Genomic DNA, 22,019 nt, shown 5'->3' on the forward strand with positions numbered 1-22,019 from the left:
TGTTTTTTTTCATTATGGACAAGTCCAGGTGTTTTAGAGCAGTGCTTCTTAAGCATTAATGTGCACACTAATTACTAGGGATCTTGTCAGAATTAAAAATTTGATTCAGTAGGTGTGGGGCAGGGCCCAGGAGTTCTAACAAGCTCCCAGGTGATATTGATGCTGCTTGTTTGCACTTGAGTAGGAAGGTTGTAGAATGTATTAAGGTTAGTATTAACTACCACCTTTAGCCAAGGTATTGAACCAGGCATTGTGCTACATACTTTGTTGGCACTCTGAATGTTAAAATGTAGGTATTGTTATTATCCCCACTTTACAGATGTGGAACTGAGACATAGAGTGTTTAAGTAATTTGCCCAAGGTCATTCAGTTTGTAAATGACAGCACCAGAGGTTATAATCTAGTAAGTATCCTGAAGCCTGTACTCATAATGTTATATCATGCTATTTATGCAGCCTCCCCAAAGGTGATTTTAAAGATGAAATAAGCCAAAGAACTTAACCTCTAGCAAATGAGATAAACATGTCAAGAACAAGTTTGGATTGGTTACCGCATATACAGTTATAGGAGTTCAGAGGTTGGAGTGAGCAGCTCTAGGCTGAAATGATCAGAAATGATTTGACCCATTGCTATCATGTTTTCCACACCCTTCCTGCCTATGAATGGGTTCTTGACTATTTAGTAGGATTTTTAGTATTAGATAGATGATCCATTTTATCTAGTGCTGGAGATACCCTTCCTAAGATTTTCTTCAAGTTCCTCCTCAGTTCTTCAAAGTACACTTTCACTTCTGATTATATGTTGTTTTAGTTTGTCAAAAGATTGTCTGCTTCAGGTTCAGCTTCTTTAATACTAAGCACTATGGTCTCTCTCACACCTTGTGACTTGGAAACAAAGTGTTTTTGTCACTTGCTACAGTTATTTAGCATGAGTCTGTAATTCAAGAAAGTGCCAATAAAGCAGGGTTGGTGTATAAGAGTTCTCCAGAGAACCAGAACCAACCGGATGGATACATAGCTAGATGAGAGGGAATTTAATGTGGAAATTGACTCATGTGATTATGGAGGCTAAGTCCCATGATATGCCATCTACAAGCTGGAGAACCAGAGAAGCTGGTAGTGTACCTCATTCTGAGGCTGAAGGCCTGAGAATAGGGAGAGGGGTTTGGACTCCAGAACTTCCATCAGTACCCCCCTAACCCCTCGCTCATGGAAGGGGACACTGATGGAAGTTCTGGAGTCCAAAGGCTGGAGAACCTGGAGTTCTGATGTCCAAGGACAGGAGAAGAAGGGTGTCTGAGCTTCAGAAGAAAGAGCAAGAATTCACCTTTCCTCTGCCTTTTTGTTCTATCCGGGCCCTCAACCAACTGGATGCTGCCCACCTACCTTGGGTGAGAGTAGATCTTCCTTCCTCAGTCCACTGATTGAAATGCTAGTCTTTTCCAGAAACACCCTCATAGACATACCCAGAAATAGTGCTTTACCAGCTATCTGGATATCCCTTAACTCAGTCGAGGTGACAGCTAAAATTAACCATCACAGATGGAAAATACTTTTTTCTTTGTAGAGCTGCTGATGCACGGATGAAGTATTGAGAGCCATATATGAATAAGAAGACAAGTCACGTTAGTTTGGTTTTGTTTTTTTTTAATGAGAAAGAAATAAGATATTCAACTTCATAAAAGAAGCTAAACAAAGGAAATTTTTAAAAATGTGATAATGTTGACAGAAAGGGAAGAAGGGTTAGAGAAAGAGAGGCAATTGACTAAATGCTGTTGTCTCAGCTGGGCAGCTCTTGAGTTGGGATAAATTTATAATATGCCTTCTATTGGAGACTTGAAGATATAGGTATGAGGGTCCAGGTTCTGACACAAGATAAACAGGGGCCAGGTGCAGTCATGTTATACCATTGTGATTGTCACACATGGTACCATTTAGGCCATGATGACAGGTCAGGTCAGGCAAGTAAGATACATTATGGGTGGTAGTCCAAGCACTCTGATATATTAATAGTAGGCAGCATAGAGTAGGTGCTAAATGAATGTTTGTTGAATGATGAGTGAATATCAGAATAAAGTTAAGTAAGATTTAAGGTCAGGGAGTCCCAGGATGTGCAATGTTTCAAGGAATTTTCCAGGAAGACATTTGCTGTGTAAATAGCCTTTACAGACTAAAGTCATTACCCCTAGACACCTCAGACACTTTGGTGGAGACATCTTAGTGGTGAAACCTGTCTTAAAGGATACAAATAAAGACAATACTGGACCGGCTGAGGATGAGGATGCTTTATAATCCATCTAGAAACCTGTGACAGTCTTGGGGTGGGAATCAGGGGGACATGAGATTCTGCTGGAAAGAGATTCTTCTTTTGGACTTGGATTCTGCTGGAAAATTGTGCTGTCCTACTTAGGGACTTCACTGATTTAGCCTTTGGGTAGTGAGCCACCTTCTGTGGCACCGGAATTCTTAAATCATATGACTAACTTTTGTCCTTAGACTGGGTCGTGACTCCTTGTGGCATGCTATCAGGAAAGGGAAGAAAACGAGAAGGGGAGATAGAGAAAAAGATGAAGCTTCATTCACTTAGTTCATACAACAAAGATTGCAATATTTTGGTATACATTGGGTTGGAACCAGGTGTACAAAAATAAGAGAATGATGACTTCAAAAAATATAGTTTACTGGAGAGACTGACAAGTGAGCAAATACTGATACTTTAGGGCAGTAATATAAATATATGCAAAGTCTTTGATGTCACAGTGGAGGGAGTGACTAACTCTTCAGAGTGGGGAAGGAGAACTGGTCAGGGAGGGTCTCTGGGTCTTGTCACAAGAGGCATTAGCGAGGCAGACAAGTGGTATAAGATTAGGAAAGGGGAGGCATTTCTAGCACAGTGAACTGCATGTGCAAGGATAGAAGTGTGGAAGATAGGTTAGAAGAGCCAGGAAAAAGTTCAGAATGGTTGGAGGATGAAATGCTGTTCTGAGTGGGATGTAGGAGGAGTGATGATAGTGGTAAGATGTAACATTGGAGAGGGAGGTAGAGGGAAGATTAGCAGAGGTCTGTATGTCATGCCTACTAAAGATGCAGAACAGTGGTTTAGGGCATGAATTGGATAGAAGAGATGTAGGTAGGGAAGCCAGTTAGTGGTCCAGGTGAGAGATACTGGTCTTAACTAAGAATGGGAATGGAGAGGATCAGTTTTAGAATTATTTAGGAGATATAGTCAGAATTTGCTATCTACTACATGTGGGATGAGAGTGCAAAGATGATTCTTAGGTTTCTGTTTAACCCTGCCCTCCAATCACACCTATCCATACCCCTGAATGGCAGTGCCATGAACTGAAATGGAGAGAATTCAGGGAAACAGCAGGTTTGTTGAGAATGGTGATGATGGAGGAAAGGGTGGTGAAGAGCTCAGTTTTGGACAGAATTAAAGAGATCAGAGAAGATAGACACAGGACTGTCCTGGGAAAATATTTTTCTCTTCTACTTTGTGTCCTCAGCAAAATTGTAAGCTACTTGAGAGCAAGGATTATGTTTTTATTTATGCTTTCATTCACTGTGCTGGCATAAGGTTGAACTCCAATAAAAGTAAGGTGCCCATTAAGTACTTGTTTGATGGACAGAAGTAGAGATGGTGAGAGAGAACACTTGGACATTTGATAATTGAGCCGACATATACTGCACTGACAGTGATCAGAATCGGCAGATTTTGATCCAAGTTCACTTACATCTGTTGCTTTGGGCTAATTTCTAGTTTTACATATATTTTAGATTGTCTGAAAGGATACACAAAATTCTCGTTTCACTGGGCCAAAATCAGGGTAACAGGAGGGAGACGCTTCCTTCAGAGATCAGAGATTTCAGGGAGAGGAGCTAGGTAGCTGAGGGACAAAAACAGGAGGGAAGCTTACTTTTCTCTGTATACTTTTCTATCTCTTTTGAATTTGTACCATTAAAAAGTATTAAAATTATCATCTCAAAAATATTTTTGGAGTCAGTGTTTTTTTTCCCCCACTTTAAATTGATTATATGTATTTCTGCTTTTGTTTAAGATTTGCTTGTTATGTTTTTTCTAGTCCTTTAATTTCTCTCATGAAAATGTAAAAAATTATTTAATATTTTTAATTAAATAAAGAACAGAGGACAGTAGATACCCATTGTGGTAGGCTGAAAAATGGCCCCCAAAGATATCAGGTGCTAATCCTTGGAACCTATAATGCTACCTTATTTGGAAAAAGGGTCCTTGAAGGTATGAATAAATCAAGGCTCTTAAGATGGTGGGCCCTAAATGCAATCACCTGTATTTTTATAAGAGGGAATCAGAGGGAGATTTGACTCAAACAGATGAGGAGACGGCAATGTGAATATAGAGCAGAAAGAAAATTGAAGGTACTGGCTTTGAAGATTGGAGTGATGCATCCACAAGCTAAGGAGTGCCAACAGCTATTAGGAGTGGGGAAGGGTCAAGAAATGGATTCTCTCCTAGATCCTCTGAAGGAAGCATGTCCCTTCTGCTACCTTGATTTTGGCCCAGTGATACTGATTTTTGATTTCTGGACTTTAAAATTGTGAGACAAGAAATTTCTGTTTTAAGTACTTTGTTATGGTGGCCTCAGGAAGCAAATACACTTTTATACATGCTTACTCTCTTTGTCCTGTTTCCTTACATTCTCACAGAGAGTGACAGCAAATGTCCTAAATTTGGTATGCCTAGTACTGTATATTTTGAAAGTGAGATTTATTCATACCCTTACATGTGGATATTTAGATTATTTTTTTGGTAATACAACAATGCTGCAATGAATAGTCTAATACATCTATCCTTATGTATTTGTGAAAGAATTTCTTTAGAATATATGTCTACAAGTGAAATTATTAGATCTTAGGCTGTGACTTCTTTGTAAAAATAACCAAATTGGCCTCCAGAAAGAGTTGAACTGATTTATAAATTCACCAGCAAATATGAAAGTTCCCTGACTTTACATCTTCTCTAACACTTATTATTGAATTTTTGACTTTTGCCAATCTTAGAGGAATGAGATTACTATCTAGCTTTTTCCTGATTACCAGTGAGGTTGAGCATCTTTTAAAATTTTTATCTTTTCCAATTATGTGGCTTGTCATTTCACTGTTGTATATATTGTCATAAAGACACTGTCTTTGTCATGAAGAGTTTAATTTCTCCTTAAAATAGAAGACCTACAAAATGCCAAGTACTTTATTTTAAAATGTTATTATGAAAAATTTTAAACTTTAAGAAAAGTAGAAGAAATAGTATTGTTTTATTCCTTCAGGACTGCTATAACAAAATACTGTAAACTGGATAGCTTATAAACAATGGAAATTTATTTTCCACAGTTATGGAGGCTGAAAAGTCCAAGATCAAGGTACTGGCAGATTTGGTGTCTGGCGAGGCCCCTGCTTTCTGGTTTATAGATGGCGCCTTCTTGCTGTGTCCTTATGTGGTGGAAGGGGCAAACAAGCTCCCTTGGGCCTATTTTATAAGGGCATTATTCCCATTCTTAACGGACTTAATCACCTCTTAGAAGGCCCACCTCCTAATACCATCTCCTTGAGGTTTAGGATTTCAACATAAGAATTTTGGGGGATGCACAAACATTCATAACATAGCAGATAGTATAATGAAAACCCATATATTAATCATCTAAATTCAGATTTTAATAGCCTTTGGCTATTATTCGATAAACATAATTTTTTGGCTGAATCATTTTGAAGAATAGTAGAGATGACACATTTTACATGTCAGATTGCATCTCTAGAAAATATGGAAATTCTCCTAACAGAACATTAAAATCACCTAGACTTTAAATGCTACCTGTCATTTGGGGTCTACCTCCAGCACAGTTAAATTAGTATTTCTTAAGTTTCCCAGTTGGCTTTTGTGTGTAGTTCAGGTTGAGAAGCACTGGTTATGGGACATGACCAGATACTTTTGGTTCTTTGCATTCCTCTTAGGTATGTTTTCTTTTGCAAAGTCCCTTTTGATTTTATAAGTTTAAAAGGAATTTTTCTTTTTGACAAGTTCTATGAAACTTTTTGACATTTTAAAACATACATAGAAAGTTTCTGGAAATTTTTGTTACATAATTGTTATTTATGGCTGAAATTTTTTGTCCCTTCTTCATATGTCATATTCCATGCAGTTAAATCCAGCAGATACTTACTGAGCATTTGCTTTGTGCCAGGCATTATGCAAAGCCTTGGTGAATAAGAAAAAGTCTTTGATCTTCTGGAGGCTGTAGTCTCCTTATAAGTAATCATAATGAGCTTTACAAAAGAGAAAAGGTATAGGGTTCTGTGTAGTTATACAGCAGGGGGGATCTAACCTATTTTGGGGGTCAGGGAATGACTCCCTGAAGTAACATTTAAGCTTAGACTTTAAGAATGAGTTCAGAAAACATGTTCTTTAGATAAATTGGACTTTATCAAAATTAAAACCTTTTGTTTATCAAAGGACATTATCAAGAACGTGAAAAGACAGTGTACAGAATGGGAGAAAATATTTGCAAATCATGTCTCTGATAAGGGTCTACTATCAGAATATGTAAAGAACTCATACAATTTAATTATAAAAAGATACACAACCCAACTAAAAAATGGACAGAAGACATAAATAGAAGTTCTCCAAAGGAGATATACAAACGGCCAACAGGTACATGAAAAGACGTCCAACTTCGTTAGGCATTAAGAAAATGCAAATCAAAACCACAATGAGATACCACTGCACACCCAGCAGATTGACTATCACAGAAAAATTGGAAAATAACAGGTGTTGGTAAGATGTGGAGAAATAGGAACCCTTGTATAATATATTGCCGGTGGAAATGTAAAATAGTGACTGTACTGTGAAAAACAGTTTGACAGATACTCAAAAAGATAGAGAATTACCATTTTACCCAGCAATTACACTCCTAAGTATATACTCAAAAGAATTGAAAACAGGCACTCAAGCAAATACTTGTACATGAATGCTCAGAGCAACACTTTGAAATAGCCAAGGTATAAACCCAAATATCGATCAACAGATGAATGGGTAAACAAGTTGTATTATATGCATATTATGTAATGGAATAATATTTAGTCATAAAAAGTACTGAAGTACTGATATATGCCATAACATGGATGATCTTGAAAACATTATGCCATTTAGCATAGAAACCAAAAACAAAAGGTCACACATTGTATACTTCCTTTTAAATGTAACATTCAGAATAGATAATTCCATAGAGATAGCGAATTAGTGGTTGCCAGGGAAATGGGAGTGGGGCATAGGAAGAGATTATTTAAAGGATATAGTGTGTTCTTCTGAGTAGTTGAAAAAGTTTTGAGCCTGGAGAGAGTTGGTGGTTGTACAACATTGTAAATACACTAAATGCCACTGATTGTATACTTTAAAATGATTGATTGTATTAAATAAATTTCACTTCCAAAAAATGTACATAAACCTAACATTACGTTTTTAAAAATTGTCCAATTCACTTGGCAGTTCTTAAAAAATTTTCAAAAAAATTGTATGAAAATACAATTTTAAGTGCTTAAATATTTCTTCTGAGTAGAGCTTGTCAACCTAAATAAATAACAAGTAGAGAGGCTCTCTAAAAGAAATTGTTTATTTGAGAGTAGAGCGTTGCAATGGGAATATATGAGCCATAGTAAACTGTGTGTATATTCATGGAGGTAAAGGAAGGCAAGGGTTTTTAAAGGAAAAAAAGGATTACATAATTGTTTTGAAATGATTATCCTTGGCTACAAAGACCAGTAACAAGGGTGATGCCAGTATGAGGTTGGATAGGCAATTTCGGGCAGATGTCCTTGCAGAAGTATTTTTTGCGTAAAGTTGTGGTGGCCTTTGTGTAAGGTTGTGGTTTTTGCAGAGTCTTTTGTGATAGTTCTTGTTAAGACGTACAAATGTAAGAACCCTTACTTCTTAGCCTTTTCTAGCTATGTTTGTCAGAGTTTTTAAAACACCCAGTCCATTTTGATTCTATCAACTTTCATAAATAATTACAATTATTGCTGTTACATAATCAATATTTTACAGATTTTGTTAAATAATTATTAAACATTTAAAGTGAAATTTATTGGAAATGTATCTTCTAATGATAGAGATTTTTTATGTCATTTAGTTTGTGTCCATGGATGAATACTATATGAATGAATGCTAATAGAATTTGCCATCAATTCTATTCGTATTTTATCATTTATTAGACTCAAGTGCCGAGAAACCTTGTTAATACAATAAGCAAATGGTAATGGAAGCAGTTTTGTTATGACAGTGTCACTTCTACTGAGTCATATGCTAAAAAGCACATAGCAATTTAGTATAAAATTGACTTTTAATGATTAATCTGCTGACAACTCAGGTTTTCCTTTAATTTTTTTGAAAAATGAAGAATTGGAAAACAGTTCACTTGCATAACACTTTGGTAATCATTAGAGTCATTTACTACTTTCTCAACACCTACACCAGTATTTCCAGTCAGCTCTATGTTTAGTGCTTCAGAGGTTTTTGCCTGTCAGGGAACTGTAATATGGTAATAAGAAACAAGGGTTGGGGAATGTTTTTCTTTTGCAAAATGGAAAAGCATTATTGTTAAAGGGAAGAAGATGAATTATCATGACATAGGCAGAGTAGTTTTTGAAATGATTACATGTCAAAGATGAAACTCTTCTGATGCCCTTAAAACTATCTGTGCCCATGCACCTCTTGAAAAATCTTTGTGTACCCACAGAATGCCATACTCCTTCTGAGGTTTTATATAAAGTGTTTCTTACTGCCTGCCTTCAGCTAAGAATCTTTGAATAGCTTGAAACTTCTATGTACTGTGAATAAAAAGAGATGAAAAATTTAAAAAGTAGAATTTGGCTCTAAAGTTATATCTTTGAAATGGCTTTGTTTTTTATTTTATGTCTGGAATAAATGTAGAATTAATACAAAATTCTTTAAATGTGATTGAATTAGGAGTGTTGACTTCTCTTAAATTCCTTTTCTAAAATCTTTCCCAGGTCAATGAATGGTCACTGAAGATAAGAAAGGAAATGAGAGTTGTCGACAGGCAAATAAGAGGTAAATTATAATTTTATGTCTCCTATTCTCTGCCCTCTTGGTATGTTTTGCTTCAGTTCATAAAAATAAACTGCATCTATATGTTATAAGACATAGTTTATTCCTATATTAATTATTTACAGCGGTACTTAGTTTGCTTTTTAATTCTATAATCAGTATTAAAAAAGAGATAATGAAACTGTATTTTATAAGAGCAAAAGAAACTTCTTGCTACTTATAAAGAATGTCTTTATGAAATTCAAATGAAATAAATTGCAAATAAGTAAGGAATGCAATTCCATTATCACTACTCTGTTTATCTTAGCATGACTGTAAATTGAGGAAAATGTATTTCTAAATGAAGTTAATTTTTTTTTTTGAGTTCCACTTAAAATTAAGGTAATTTGCAAAGGGATGGTAATGTTTAAAACTTTTAAGACATTTAACACTTTCATGATTGGAGAAGAATTAATACCATAAATATATCCCAACATAACTCCTTTAAAAAAGAAGCGGAGATTGGTGAGAAAGTGACTGCCATTAAAAAAAAAGAAAGAAAGAATTAGAGAGGGGAATTCCATTCCAAGCCATGATGGAGTAAATTGGTTCTGTACTTGAACTTGTATTCCCATTGTAAATAAAAATTTGGACAAAGCAAGAAAGAAAAAACTGCACAAAGTCTGTGAACAGCTGTTTTCAAACATTGGGCAGCTGGCCATGCAGGATTGTGATCACTGAGAGAAAAGAAACACAAAGAGCCGTAATATGGCCCTGTCTTTCTGCGTGGAGATACTTTCAGGATCAAAGCCCATAGAAGGAGATTCTGAGCTGAGCATGGTGGTTTCACTGAGTTGAGGAGACAGAGATCAGGGTTCAGGGAGGCTGAAATGGCTGGAATTTGTGGGGCAGAGTATCAGAGAGTATCAGAGAGAAGGGAAATATTCAGAAAGAACTCCAAGTATCTGCATAGGAACCCTTTGAGTCTTTGGCTGAACACTAAGCTGTGCTTACTTAGAGTGAAATTTCAAGAGATTAGGCAAAGAACAATTATAGGGAACAGAACAACTACCAGGAAGCTATAAGCTGAACAATTCCCAGTGCTAATAAAAGTTTGAGAGGTGGCTGAATTCTGATCAGACACAGTAAAGAGACTTTGTTGAACATCTCGGTCATTCAGTAGAGACCTCAGAAGGGTTACACCTTAGTATTAAGGCTAAGGTAGCCCTAGAATAAAGGCTACCATAAGCCCATACCAACAAACAAGACTTAAAAATAAGACTTGAAAGCTGATCTCCAAGGACCTTGACTGCCTGCCAAAATAAAGCTTAACACTCTTTAAAGGAGGACTACAAAATTCAGACATGCAACAATGAAACATTCTCAGTGGCCAGCATCCTATGGAAAATTACCGTGAAGAATTAGGAAAATGTGACCCAAAATCAAGATAAAAGTCGGGCTATAGAAATAGACCCAAGAAAACCAGATGCTTGAATTAGCGGATAAGGATTTTAAACAGCTATTTTAAATATGTTGAGGAGTTTAAAGGAAAACATGAACATAATGAGGAGATAAATAGAATATATAGAAAAGTACAAAATGGAACTTCTAGAGATGAAAGCCCTAAAATAAAGTGAAATTAAATGAAAACTTTACTGAATGGGCTTAACAGCAGATTAGACACTACGAAAAATAAGATCAGTGAAAATGAAGATAGTACAGATTGAGTATCCCTAGTCTGAAAATCCAGAATGCTCCAATGAGCATTTCCTTTGAGCATGATGTTGGTGCCCAAAAAGTTTTAAGATTTTGGAGCATTTTGGATTTTGCGTTTTCTGATTAGGGATGCTCAACCAGTATAATGCAAATAGTCCAAAATAAAACAAACAACTCTGAATGACTTTGTTCCCAAGCATTTTGGACAAGGAATACTCAGCCTGTAATACAAACTATCCAAACTGTAGTACAGAGAGAAAAAAGAAAAAGACAACACAGAGCTTCTGTGACTTGTGGAACGATATCAAGTGGTCTAATGTGTACTTTGAATCTTAGGAGGAGAGGAGTCAGGAAGGGAGCAGATGAAATAATAGTTGAATGTTTTCCAAACTTGATGAAAATGGTAAGCCTGCAGATCTGAGGACCATCTCCAAACAGGATAAACACACAAAAAGGCATAGCATACAAAGGCATAGCATATTCAAATTACTAAAAGCAGAGATAAAACAGCCCAAGAAAAAAGACATGTTAAGTACAAGAAACAGTGATAAGCATGATTAAAAAATTCATATCTGAAACATTACAAAATATCTTTAATATGGTGAAAGAAAAATAAAAAACATGTTATCCTAGACCTAGTGAAAATAGCATTCAAAGGTGAAGGTGAAATAAAGATGTTTTCAAATAAAAGATGGAGAGAACTTGTTGCCAGTATAAGAAATTTTAAAGGAAATTGTAGACTAAAGGAAAATCATGCCAGATACAAACTTGGATTTATACAAAGGAATGAAGCATGCTGGAAATGGTAAGTATGTAAGTAAATAACTTTTGTCTCTTTTAAAAATTTCTTTAACAACTTACTGACTTTTTTTTTTCCTTTCTATATATTCGTGGCATATTCAAGTACAGTTTTGCTACACTGATATATTGCATTGTCGTGAGGTCAAGGCCTTCGGTGCATCCACCCACCAAGCAACCTCCCGTCATCCATCCCCTCACCCCTCTGAGTCTCCGTTGTCCATCATTCCCCACTCTGCTTCCATGTGTACCCATTATTTAGCTCCCTCTTATAAGTGAGGATATGCGATATTTGTCTCTGAGTTGTGATCTCCAGTTCCATCAATGTTGCTGCAAAAGACATGATTACATCGTGTTAATGACTGAATAGTATTCCATTGTGTATATATTACCACGTTTTCTTTATCCAATCCTCCATTGATGGGCACTTAGGTTGATTCCATATCTTTGCTGTTGTGAATAGTGCTATAATAACAAACAAGTGCAGATATCTTTTTTTTTTTTGAGACAGAGTCTCACCATGTTGCCTAGGCTAGAGTGCCATGGCGTCATCCTCGCTCACAGCAACCTCAAACTCCTGGGCTCAAGTGATCCTCCTGCCTCAGCCTCCCGAGTAGCTGGGACTACAGGCATGCGCCACCATGCCCGGCTAATTTTTTCTATATATTTTTAGTTGTCCAATTAATTTCTTTCTATTTTTAGTAGAGATGGAGTCTCGCTCTTGCTCAGGCTGGTTTCGAACTCCAGAGCTCAAACAATCTGCCCGCCTCGGCCTCTCAGAGAGCTAGGATTACAGGCATGAGCCACCACGCCTGGCCACTTATTGATTCTTGATAAGAAGTGAAAATAATAGTGTATTGTGAGGCTTGTAACATCTGTAGAGGTAAAATGTATGACAATAATAGCACAAATAATTGATTCGTGTCAATTAATAAATGCCGGAAACCTCAAAAATTCCATTAGTTAAGTAAGAGGGCCAAAAGTGGGCATCCTTGTCTTGTTCCAGTTCTAGGGGAATGCTTTCAACTTTTCCCCATTAAGTATGATGCTAGCTGTGGATTTGTTCTATATGGCCTTTATTATTTTGAGGTATATTCCTTCACTGCCTAGTTTGTTGAGGATTTTTGTCGTGAAGGGATGCTGAGTTTTATCGAATGCTTTTATTGTGTCTGTTGAGATGATCATATGGTTTTTGTCCTTAATTCTGTTTATGTAATGTATCACATTTATTGGTTTACGTATGTTAAACCATCCTTGCATCCCTCACATAAAACCCACTTGATCATGATGTCTTATCTTTTCGAAGTGCTGTTGGATTCAGCTTGCTAGTATTTTGTTGAGGATTTTTGCATCTCTGTTCATCAGGGGTATTGGTCTATAGTTTTTTTGTTGTCGTTGTTGTGTACTTTTCTGATTTTGATATTGGTGATACTGGCTTCATAGAAGAGTTAGGGAGAATTCCTTCTTCCTTGATAATTTTGGGAACAGTTTCCAGAGGATTGGTATTAGTTCTTCTTTGCTTGTTTGGGAGAATTTAGCTGTGAATCCATCTGGTCCTGGGCTTTTTTTTTTTTTTTTTTTGGTGGGGAGTGATTTTTAAATTATTGATTCAATCTTGCTACTAATTTTTGGTCTGTTCAGGAGTTCTGTTTCCTCCTGGTTCAATCTCATGAGATTGTATGTTTCCAGGAATTTATCCATTTCCTATGGGTTTCCTAGTTTGTGAGCATATATTTTTAATAGTCTCTGATGATCTTTTGTCTTTCTGTGGTATCAGTTGTAATTTTTCCTTTTTCATTTCTGATTTTGTTTATATGATCTTTTCTTTGTTAGTCTAGTTAGTGGCTTATCAATTTTATTTACCTTTTTGAAGAACCAGCTTTTCATTTCATTGATCCTTTGTATTGATTTTTGGGTCTCTGTTTTATTTAGTTCTGCTCTGATCTTTGTTATTCCTGTTCTTCTGCTTACTTTGAGTTTGGTTCTTATTTTTCTAGTTCCTCAAGGTATAATGTTAGGTTGTTAATTTGTGTCTTTCTACTGTTTGATGTAGGCATTTCATGCTATAAACTTTCCTCTTAGCACTGCTTTTTCTGTATCCCATAGGTTTTGGTATGTTGTGTTTTTATTTTCATTCGTTTCAAAAAAATTTTAAATTTTAATTTTAATTTCTTCGTTGACCCAGTGATTGTTCAGGAGCATGTTGTTTAATTTCCATGTATTGGTATAGTTTCCCAAGTTCCTCTTTGTATTGATTTCTAACTTTATTCCACCATGGTCTGAGAAGATACTTGATATGATTTAGATTTTTAAAAATTGTTTAAGACTTGCTTTGTGGCCTAACGTGGTCTGTCTTGAAGAGCGTTTCATGTGCTGATGAAAAGAGTGTATATTCTGTAGTTGTTGGGTAGAGTATTCTATAAATGTCTGTTAAGTCCATTGTGTCTAAAGTCCAACGTAAGTCCAGTGTTTCTTTGTTGATTTTCTGTCTCAATGATCTGGTAACGTGATTGGGGTGTTGAAGTCCCCTGCTATTATTGTATTATTGTCTTTCTCTTTATTTATTTATTTTTTTGGAATTAAAATATATGGAGTATTTGTTTAGTGAAATAATTTTTTTAGTTTCAAAATATTAGTGGGGTCTATACACTTTGGTCACGTAAGTTGCCTTTGCACCACCTAAGTCAAAGCTACAAGCATGCTCATCCCCCAGACAGGGTGTACTGCACCCATTCGTTGTGAATTTACCCAACCCCTCCTTCCCTCTCCCACCCGTTGTCTGTCTCTTGAAGTCTAGTAATATTTCTTTTGTGAATCTTGCTGCTCAAATATTGGGTGCATATATATTTAGGATTGTTATATCTTCTTGCTGAATCAATCCCTTTATCATTCATGGTTATTTATAATAACCATGTCTTTTTTTTTTTTTTTTACTGTTTTTGATTTAAAGTCTGTTTTATCTGATGTAAGTATAGCTACTCTTGCTCACATTTGGTTTCTGTTTGTGTGGAATATCTTTTCCCACTCCTTTACTTTCAGTCTATATGTGTCTTTATGAGTAAGGTAAGTTTCTTGTAAGCAGCATATTGTTGGATCATGATTTTTTATCCATTTTGCCAATCTGTATCTTTTAAATAGAGCATTTGACCCATTTATGTTCAAGGTTAATATTGATATATGAGGCTTTATTGCTGTCATATTGTTAATTGTTTTCTAGTCATATATGTAGAGGACACCTTTGTCTGGGAAAGTTTCCTTGTTGTTTTTCTCAAGAACATGTCTGTGACCTTGCACGCAAGTCCAGAGCGTCCTCTCTCTGCAAACAGGAGGGGCTAGAGAATTGAGATGCAAACATCTGTTTGCCGGAGACGAAACAACAAGGAACTGGGACGTGTTGAGTCGGGATGGTGTGGGAACAAAGAACTTGCAGTGGGACAGTTGCCAGACAGCCTGTATTATAAATAAACAGCTTCAGTGAAAGCTTTTCGCTGCAGCCTCATACTGTCTTGTGGTGTCTGTGTCTTTTTGTACGGGCTACAGTCATGTGTCTGCGTCTTTATGTCTCTGTGTTCATTCCTCGGTCTGAAGCTGGGCCACGTCACATATACATTCTTTGTTTCTTTATTTTTCTCTTTTTGTCTTTGTGGTTTGATGAAATTCAGTCATGTTGTCATTTGATTTCTTTCTCTTCTTCCTTTGCGTGATTGTTTTATTAGACCTGTGAGTTTTATGTTTTTATGATTGTGAATATCAACCTTTCATTTCCATCTTTAAGACACCTTTGAGCATTTCCTGTAGTGCTGGTCTATTGGTGACAAATTCCCTTAGTCTTTGCTCGTCTGGGGAAGACCATATTTCTCTTTTATTTATGAAGCTTATTCTGGCAGTACATGAAATTCTTGGCTGACAGGTTTTTTCTTTTAGCACTTTGAAAATGCCATCTCATTCTCTTCAGGCTTGTACAGTTTCTGCTGAGAAGTCCACTGTTAGTCTGATGGAATTTTCCTTTATAGGTGACTAGATGCTTTTCTCTTCCTAATTTTAAAATTCTTTTTTTCACTTTGAGTTTAGACATTCTGAGTATAATATGCTGTGGTGAAGTAGTTTTTGCAGTATATCTGTCTGGGGTTCACTGGACCTCCTGCATCTGGATATCTAACTCTCTTACTGGCCTAATGAATTTTCATCAATTATTTTCTTAAATAGGTTTTCTAAATTTTTTGATCTCTTCCCCTTTGGGAATACTTATAATTCATAAGTTCATTTATTTTATGTAGTCCCAGACATTTTGAAGGCTTTCCTCGTTTTTTTTGTAGAAATCTGCCAGCGTTTCTCTGAGAGACATGGCGCAATGAAGAATGCTCCAGACTACAATCTCAGGCTAAAGGAGGAGGAGGAGAAACACTTTTCCTTTCAAAGAGCTCTCGAACCTCTCCTAATCTCCATATTTATTGTAGGGAAAGGCATATGTGTTTACAGTAAAAAACATACAGATAAAATCTTTGACATCATACAGTAAGCACATTGTTCTAAACAAGTCTCTTTAGTGATATACATTAAACTTGTATTACCTTGTTATTTCCTTGTTGTTCCTTAAGGCTATCAAGAAAAGGGCAGGGACCCAACATCAGTCATGCTTCCATACATTCCAAAGCCTGCTGTGTGCAGCTGGCTGATAAACATTCATGTCCCAAGTCCTGTTTGCGGGACTGCCAGATTTCCACCTTTCTCACAGTCCCTTTCCGCAGGCCTTTATGCCTTTTCTAACATCCTCTATACTTTTTTATTCTTTTTCCCTCATTTTTTTGTCTAACTGGATTATTTCAGAAGACCTGTCTTCAAGTTCTGAGATTTTTTCTTCTCCTTAGTCTAGTCTATTATTGAAGCTTTTGAACATATTTTGTATTTCCTTTAATGAATTTTTCAATTCCAGACTCTGTTTGCTTTTTCTTTAACATGTCTATCTCCTTGGTAAATTTCTCACTCATATCCTAAATTGATTTTCTGATTTCTTTGTATTGGTTTTTAGATTTCTCTTGCATTTTATGCTGCCAAAGCAAGCACTCGTTGAGCTTCTAAAGATAAATATTTTGAACTATTTATCTGGCATTTTGACAAGTGCTTTTTGATTGGGATCTGTTGGTAGACATTGTGGTCCTTTGGTGGTGTCATATTTCCTTGCTTTTTCATGTTTCCTGTATCTTTCCATTGATATCTGTGTATCTGGTGTAGCGGTCACTTCTTCCAATTTTTAAAAATTGCTTTCATAGGGAAAAATTTCTTCCTGAAGATGTATTAATATATATGTTGTTGGCTGAGTAGGCCAACAACAATATGTTGTTTGGCTTTGATTTTGCGTGTCTGCAGTAGTGCGATCTTTGTGTGATTTTTTTTTTTTTTGACAGTACACAGGGTCATTGGTACCTGTGATTTCCTCAGTTGCTTAGGGTACAGTTATTAGTTGAGGCTGCGGTGAAGTTTTGGGATCTTGGATGCCAGCTGAGCCAGGGTTTGGGCCCTGGTGTTGTCAGCAGTGAGCTGAGTGTGCCTTTTTAGGCTCCAGAGCAGTTTACATAGGCATCAGTGTTAGTGGGTCCTGGAGGGCTAGCTGGGAGCAATAGGCCAGTTGTGTGGGTGGGTTCTTAGGCTGCTGGGCAGCTAATGTGATGTGGATGATGGTAGCGGCTGTGGTGGAGCAGCCCACTGGGCCCCAAGCTGCCCGTGTTGATATTGCTGGTAGCTGCAGTGGGTTGGATAGGTTAGTCTCCAGTCCCACAGCCATCCATAGCAGGGCAGTGGATATTATCCTAAGTGTGCTTAGGAGAGCTTGGTCTACCCTGTCCCTCCTTGGCCAGGCAGTGGCTTCTACTGCATTAGCCCAAGGGTGCGATGCAACCCTGCATTAAACTCTCATGGAAGCAACATGGGCAAGAAGCTGTGTGAGGAGTATGGTCTGCTCACGTTTTCATCTCACAGCAGGTTGTTGCAGGGCAGTGGGTATTATCCTAGATAGGTCTCAGAGAGCCTGGTTTCCCTGTCCCTCCTTGGCCAGGAGGCAGCTGTTGCTGTGTCAGCCCAAGGTCTGCCCAAGGACAGAGGGCAGCCCAGTGTTAAGCTCTTGAAATGATGCTGTGGGCCTGTGACCAGAGTGGGTGGGGCCCCTCCCAGGCAAGCAGTGTGGGCAAGAAGCTGTGGGGAGCATGGTCCACTCACATCTTAGTCTCAGTAGCACCCTGTAGCAGGGTAGTAGGGACCTTCCTAGGGACATGTGGCAGTGCCTGCTCTCCCTTCTCCCTTCTCAGAGCAGCTCAGCAGCAGCAGCTGGATCTATAGACTGTTCGTGTCCAGGCTTAGAGTGGTGCCCAGCTGAAGCTGCTCTAGGTTTGGATGCCTGTGAGATTCCATGTGGGTTTCCTTTCTGGAGCAATGTCTCTGTGTATTCTCTAGGCAGCTCCCTGTGTTAGGCTCAAGACTTGTGTGGGTCATGGGGTTCTGCTATAGCCAAGGTCATAAAAACCCATTTTGGTGTATGGAGCTGTGGGGAGTTCTCTCTTACTGTTTCCGTGTGTTAAGGAGCTTCTCCTGGTTCTCACCCAGTCCTTGGCTGGGCAAGCTGCCTTCGACCCTCTTCTTGCTTACTGTTGGTGCTTCTGGTCACTTCTCTGGTGAATCCTAGCATTCTCTCCCAGATGATCTGTTCGAAATGCGAGTATCTCCTTAGTACTCTGGTTCTTCTCCATGGAGGAGGCACATGCTCCCTGTGTCTAGTTGGCCATCTTGATCCCTCTCCTAACTTATTGATTCTTTTTTTTTTTTTTTTTTTTTTGAGACAGAGTCTCACTGTATTGCCTGGACTAGAGTGCCATGGCGTCAGCCTAGCTCACAGCAACCTCAGACTCCTGGGCTCAAGCAATCCTCCTGCCTCAGCCTCCCAAGTAGCTGGGACTACAGGCATGCGCCATCATGCCCAGCTAATTTTTTCTATATATTTTTAGTTGTCCAATTAATTTCTTTCTATTTTTGGTAGAGACGGGGTCTCGCTCTTGCTCAGGCTAGTCTCGAACTCCTGAGCTCAAACAATCCGCCCGCCTCGGCCTCCCAGAATGCTAGGATTACAGGCGTGAGCCACCACGCCTGGCCACTTATTGATTCTTGATAAGAAGTGAAAATAATAGTGTATTGTGAGGCTTGTAACATCTGTAGAGGTAAAATGTATGACAATAATAGCACAAATAATTGATTCGTGTCAATTAATAAATGCTGGAAACCTCAAAAATTCCATTAGTGTCTCACAAGCCTCGCATATTCCTTTTTTTGTGCTATGCACATTGTATTCCTTCTCACATCCATAGCTCATTTATTCTTTTAAGTGATCTTTAAGCCCTATCTCTTTCATGGATGTTTCCTATTATTTGTCATCAATAGGAATTCATCGATTTACTAACTTTAACATGGCATCAGAAAAAGATTATGGCTTTTGGAGTCTTAACACTACCAGTTTTAAACTCTTCCTTTGCTATTAGCCATCTGTCTTTAATAAACTTCTTTGACTTGCATAGAATTGTTTTGACAATTAAATCTGTGAATATATTGAAAGTCTTTAGGATAGTACCTAACATACAGTAGAGACTTTACTATTTATTGATGGTTATACCACAAAACGGTGGTGGGACACTTAGACAGAGCACGACTATGAAGTAATGTGATTGTTTGAGAAGTTACTTGTGGAAGAATATGAGGATTTATCATAGAAACACTTTCAGGGTCTTTCATTTGTCTCAATATTAGCAGTCAAGGTGAATGGTTTTTTAAAAAATATTAATGTAAAAATGAGTAACTGCAAAGTTTATCTATATTCTTGGAAGTCAAGATAGTGGTTATACTTGTTGGGGGGATGATGAATTAAAGGGGCGTGTTGTGGCATGTTGGTAATATCTGTTTCTTGATCTAGGTCCTGCTTACATGAGTGTGCTTAATTTGTGAAAATTTACATAGCTCTACATTTATGTGCACATTTCTGTATATATGCTATATTTCAAAAAAAGTTAATAAAAAAATAATAGTAACTTAAAGTATAACTATAGGTTATACTTCTTTGTTTTTACACACAAATGGCTGTTTATAAACTGATCATACTAGGCTTTCTGCTACTTTTTACTTAAAACTGATCATTTTAACCATTTTTAAGTACATAAAATAAAACTGACCATGTTAACCATTTTAAGAGTACAGTGAAATGGCGTTAAGTACATTCATATTGTGCAACTATCACTATTATCCATCTCTAGATCTTTTTTCCTGATATATACTGAAACTCTGTATCCATTAAAAAATAACCCCATTTCTCCCTACTCCCAGAAAGTAGAATGGTGGTTGCCAGAGGAAGGGGGAGTTATCGTTTAATGGGTACAGAGTTTCAATTTTGAAAGATGAAAACAAGTTCTAGATAGTAGTGCTTGTTGTACAACAGTATGAATGTACTTCATACTACTGAACTGTACACTTAATGACTAGGATAGTAAATTTTACGTTATATGTATTTTATCACAATTTTAAACATTGGGAAAATGCTACTCAATCATAAAGAATATAATGTAGACATACCTTACCTCTGTCTGATGTTGATATGAGACTTTTAATATGTTTAGGATTTCCTTAAGTTGCAAGTTTTTATAAATCATTAGTGATTGTACAGAAATTGTACCTCCCTAATTGTGGAAATACTACTTATTAATTATTGGAGCAGGCTCTGGAATGCATTCACAGTAATTTTTAAAGTTCTTAGAGTGGTACCAACAAATGTTAGAATGGGCTTGCAAAGGTGTTTTGAAATTTTGTCAAGTATAATAGGATCATACTTTTCTTTTTACTCTTAAACTACTTTAATATTGTTTCTGAAAATGATGAATACCCACCACATTGTTTTGATTTCACTTATATCCTCCTGTGTTTTTAATAGACACATTTAGATCACAATAAAAGTGGATTTGAGTGTCAGTAAATCTGATTTACCCTTGATTTTTGGTGTTCTGTTCTAAATTTAGATATCCAAAGAGAAGAAGAAAAAGTGAAACGATCTGTGAAAGATGCTGCCAAGAAGGGCCAGAAGGATGTCTGTGTCGTTCTGGCCAAGGAGATGATCAGGTCAAGGAAGGCTGTGAGCAAGCTCTATGCATCCAAAGCACACATGAACTCAGTCCTTATGGGTATGAAGAATCAGCTTGGTAAGGCCACTTACCTTACAGTCACCTTGTAATGCTGATGTTGTAACTATTATTATTAATATGGGTTTCCTTGAATAGGAAGAAATTAGCTCTAGTTTTTATTTTTTACTTTTTTAGAGATAGATCACTCTGTCAGCCAGGCTGGAGTGCAGTGGTGTCATCATAACTCACTGCAACTTCATACTCCTGGGCTCAAGTGATCCTCCCACCTACGCCTTTCCAGTAGCTGAAACTACAGATGCACACCACCATGCCTGGCTAATTTTTAAACACAGGCGCCTTGCTATGTTGCTCGGGCTGGTCTCAAACTTTTAGCCTCAAGTTATCCTCTGACCTCAGCCTCCTGAAGTGCTGGGATTGCAGGTGTGAGCCACTGAGCTTGGTTTTTATTTTTTGTATTGTCTTAGTTGGTGTTATACAAAATGCAAAATGTAATAATAATTATCTTATTATTCATTTCTTTTGCCATTGTTTTCAAAGTAATAACAAATCTACATATAAATCTGCTTTGTTTAGAAGTTAGAATATATTGAACAATGTTATCAAGTGACCTGGGAATTGAATTGTAGGGGTAAGAGGCCAGCCAGCCTGTATATTGTGAAGGAGGATGAAGAGTTTCCTCACTTTGTCCTAGGCCAAGACCAGCCTCAGACAAAATTTTAAACCAACCTGTTTGGCTTTCACTTTCACCCACCTCCCTTTCTTCCTTATTGCTGACTGTCTACCTAATGCTTCCTCACATCTTAGGAATCTGCAGGTCACATAATGGGTATTCAGCATACATGGGAACCATCAATTTTAGATGACTTTTAAAAACCCATGATATTTAAACTAAAAATAAACATCATTTTATTTCCCTTCAGTGTCTAGTACCACACTGTTTGTGGTCTTTTACAGGTATCTGTTTCCAGGTCAGTGACAGCTTGAGTCATGGGTTAAATTTTACATCCAGATGGTTTCTTTTCTTATTCTGTTAAATTAGGAAGTCTTAACTCAGAATTATAGTTCTTTGATAATGGTAGCAAAGTGACTGTCGTATATTTAGATTGAATACAGACTCAGAAATTCTGCTGAAGCTGGGTATGGTGGCATACATCTGTAGTCCCACCTGCACGGGAGGCTGAGGCAGGAGGATGGCCTGAGCCCAGGAGTTTGAGGCTGTAGTTTGTGTTGATCACACCTGTGAATAGCCATTGAACTCTAGCCTGGGCA

The 22,019-nt window shown here is 37.3% G+C and overlaps 1 protein-coding gene across 3 annotated transcripts in view; it reads left to right on the top strand.

Moving 5' to 3' along the window:
• The window catches only part of LOC105810279 (E3 ubiquitin-protein ligase RNF103), a 115,597-nt gene that overhangs the window by 69,422 nt on the left and 24,156 nt on the right, over nucleotides 1–22,019 (top strand). For all 3 annotated transcript variants that reach the window (XM_012644221.1, XM_012644220.1, XM_012644219.1), the window contains 2 exons: nucleotides 9,033–9,093; nucleotides 20,628–20,807. In XM_012644221.1, the coding sequence (XP_012499675.1) occupies nucleotides 9,033–9,093; nucleotides 20,628–20,807 (241 nt within the window). The remainder of the gene's footprint in view (nucleotides 1–9,032; nucleotides 9,094–20,627; nucleotides 20,808–22,019) is intronic.

The sequence above is a fragment of the Propithecus coquereli genome, unplaced genomic scaffold (genome assembly GCF_000956105.1).
Source record: "Propithecus coquereli isolate 6110/MARCELLA unplaced genomic scaffold, Pcoq_1.0 Scaffold208, whole genome shotgun sequence".
NCBI lineage: Eukaryota > Metazoa > Chordata > Mammalia > Primates > Indriidae > Propithecus > Propithecus coquereli.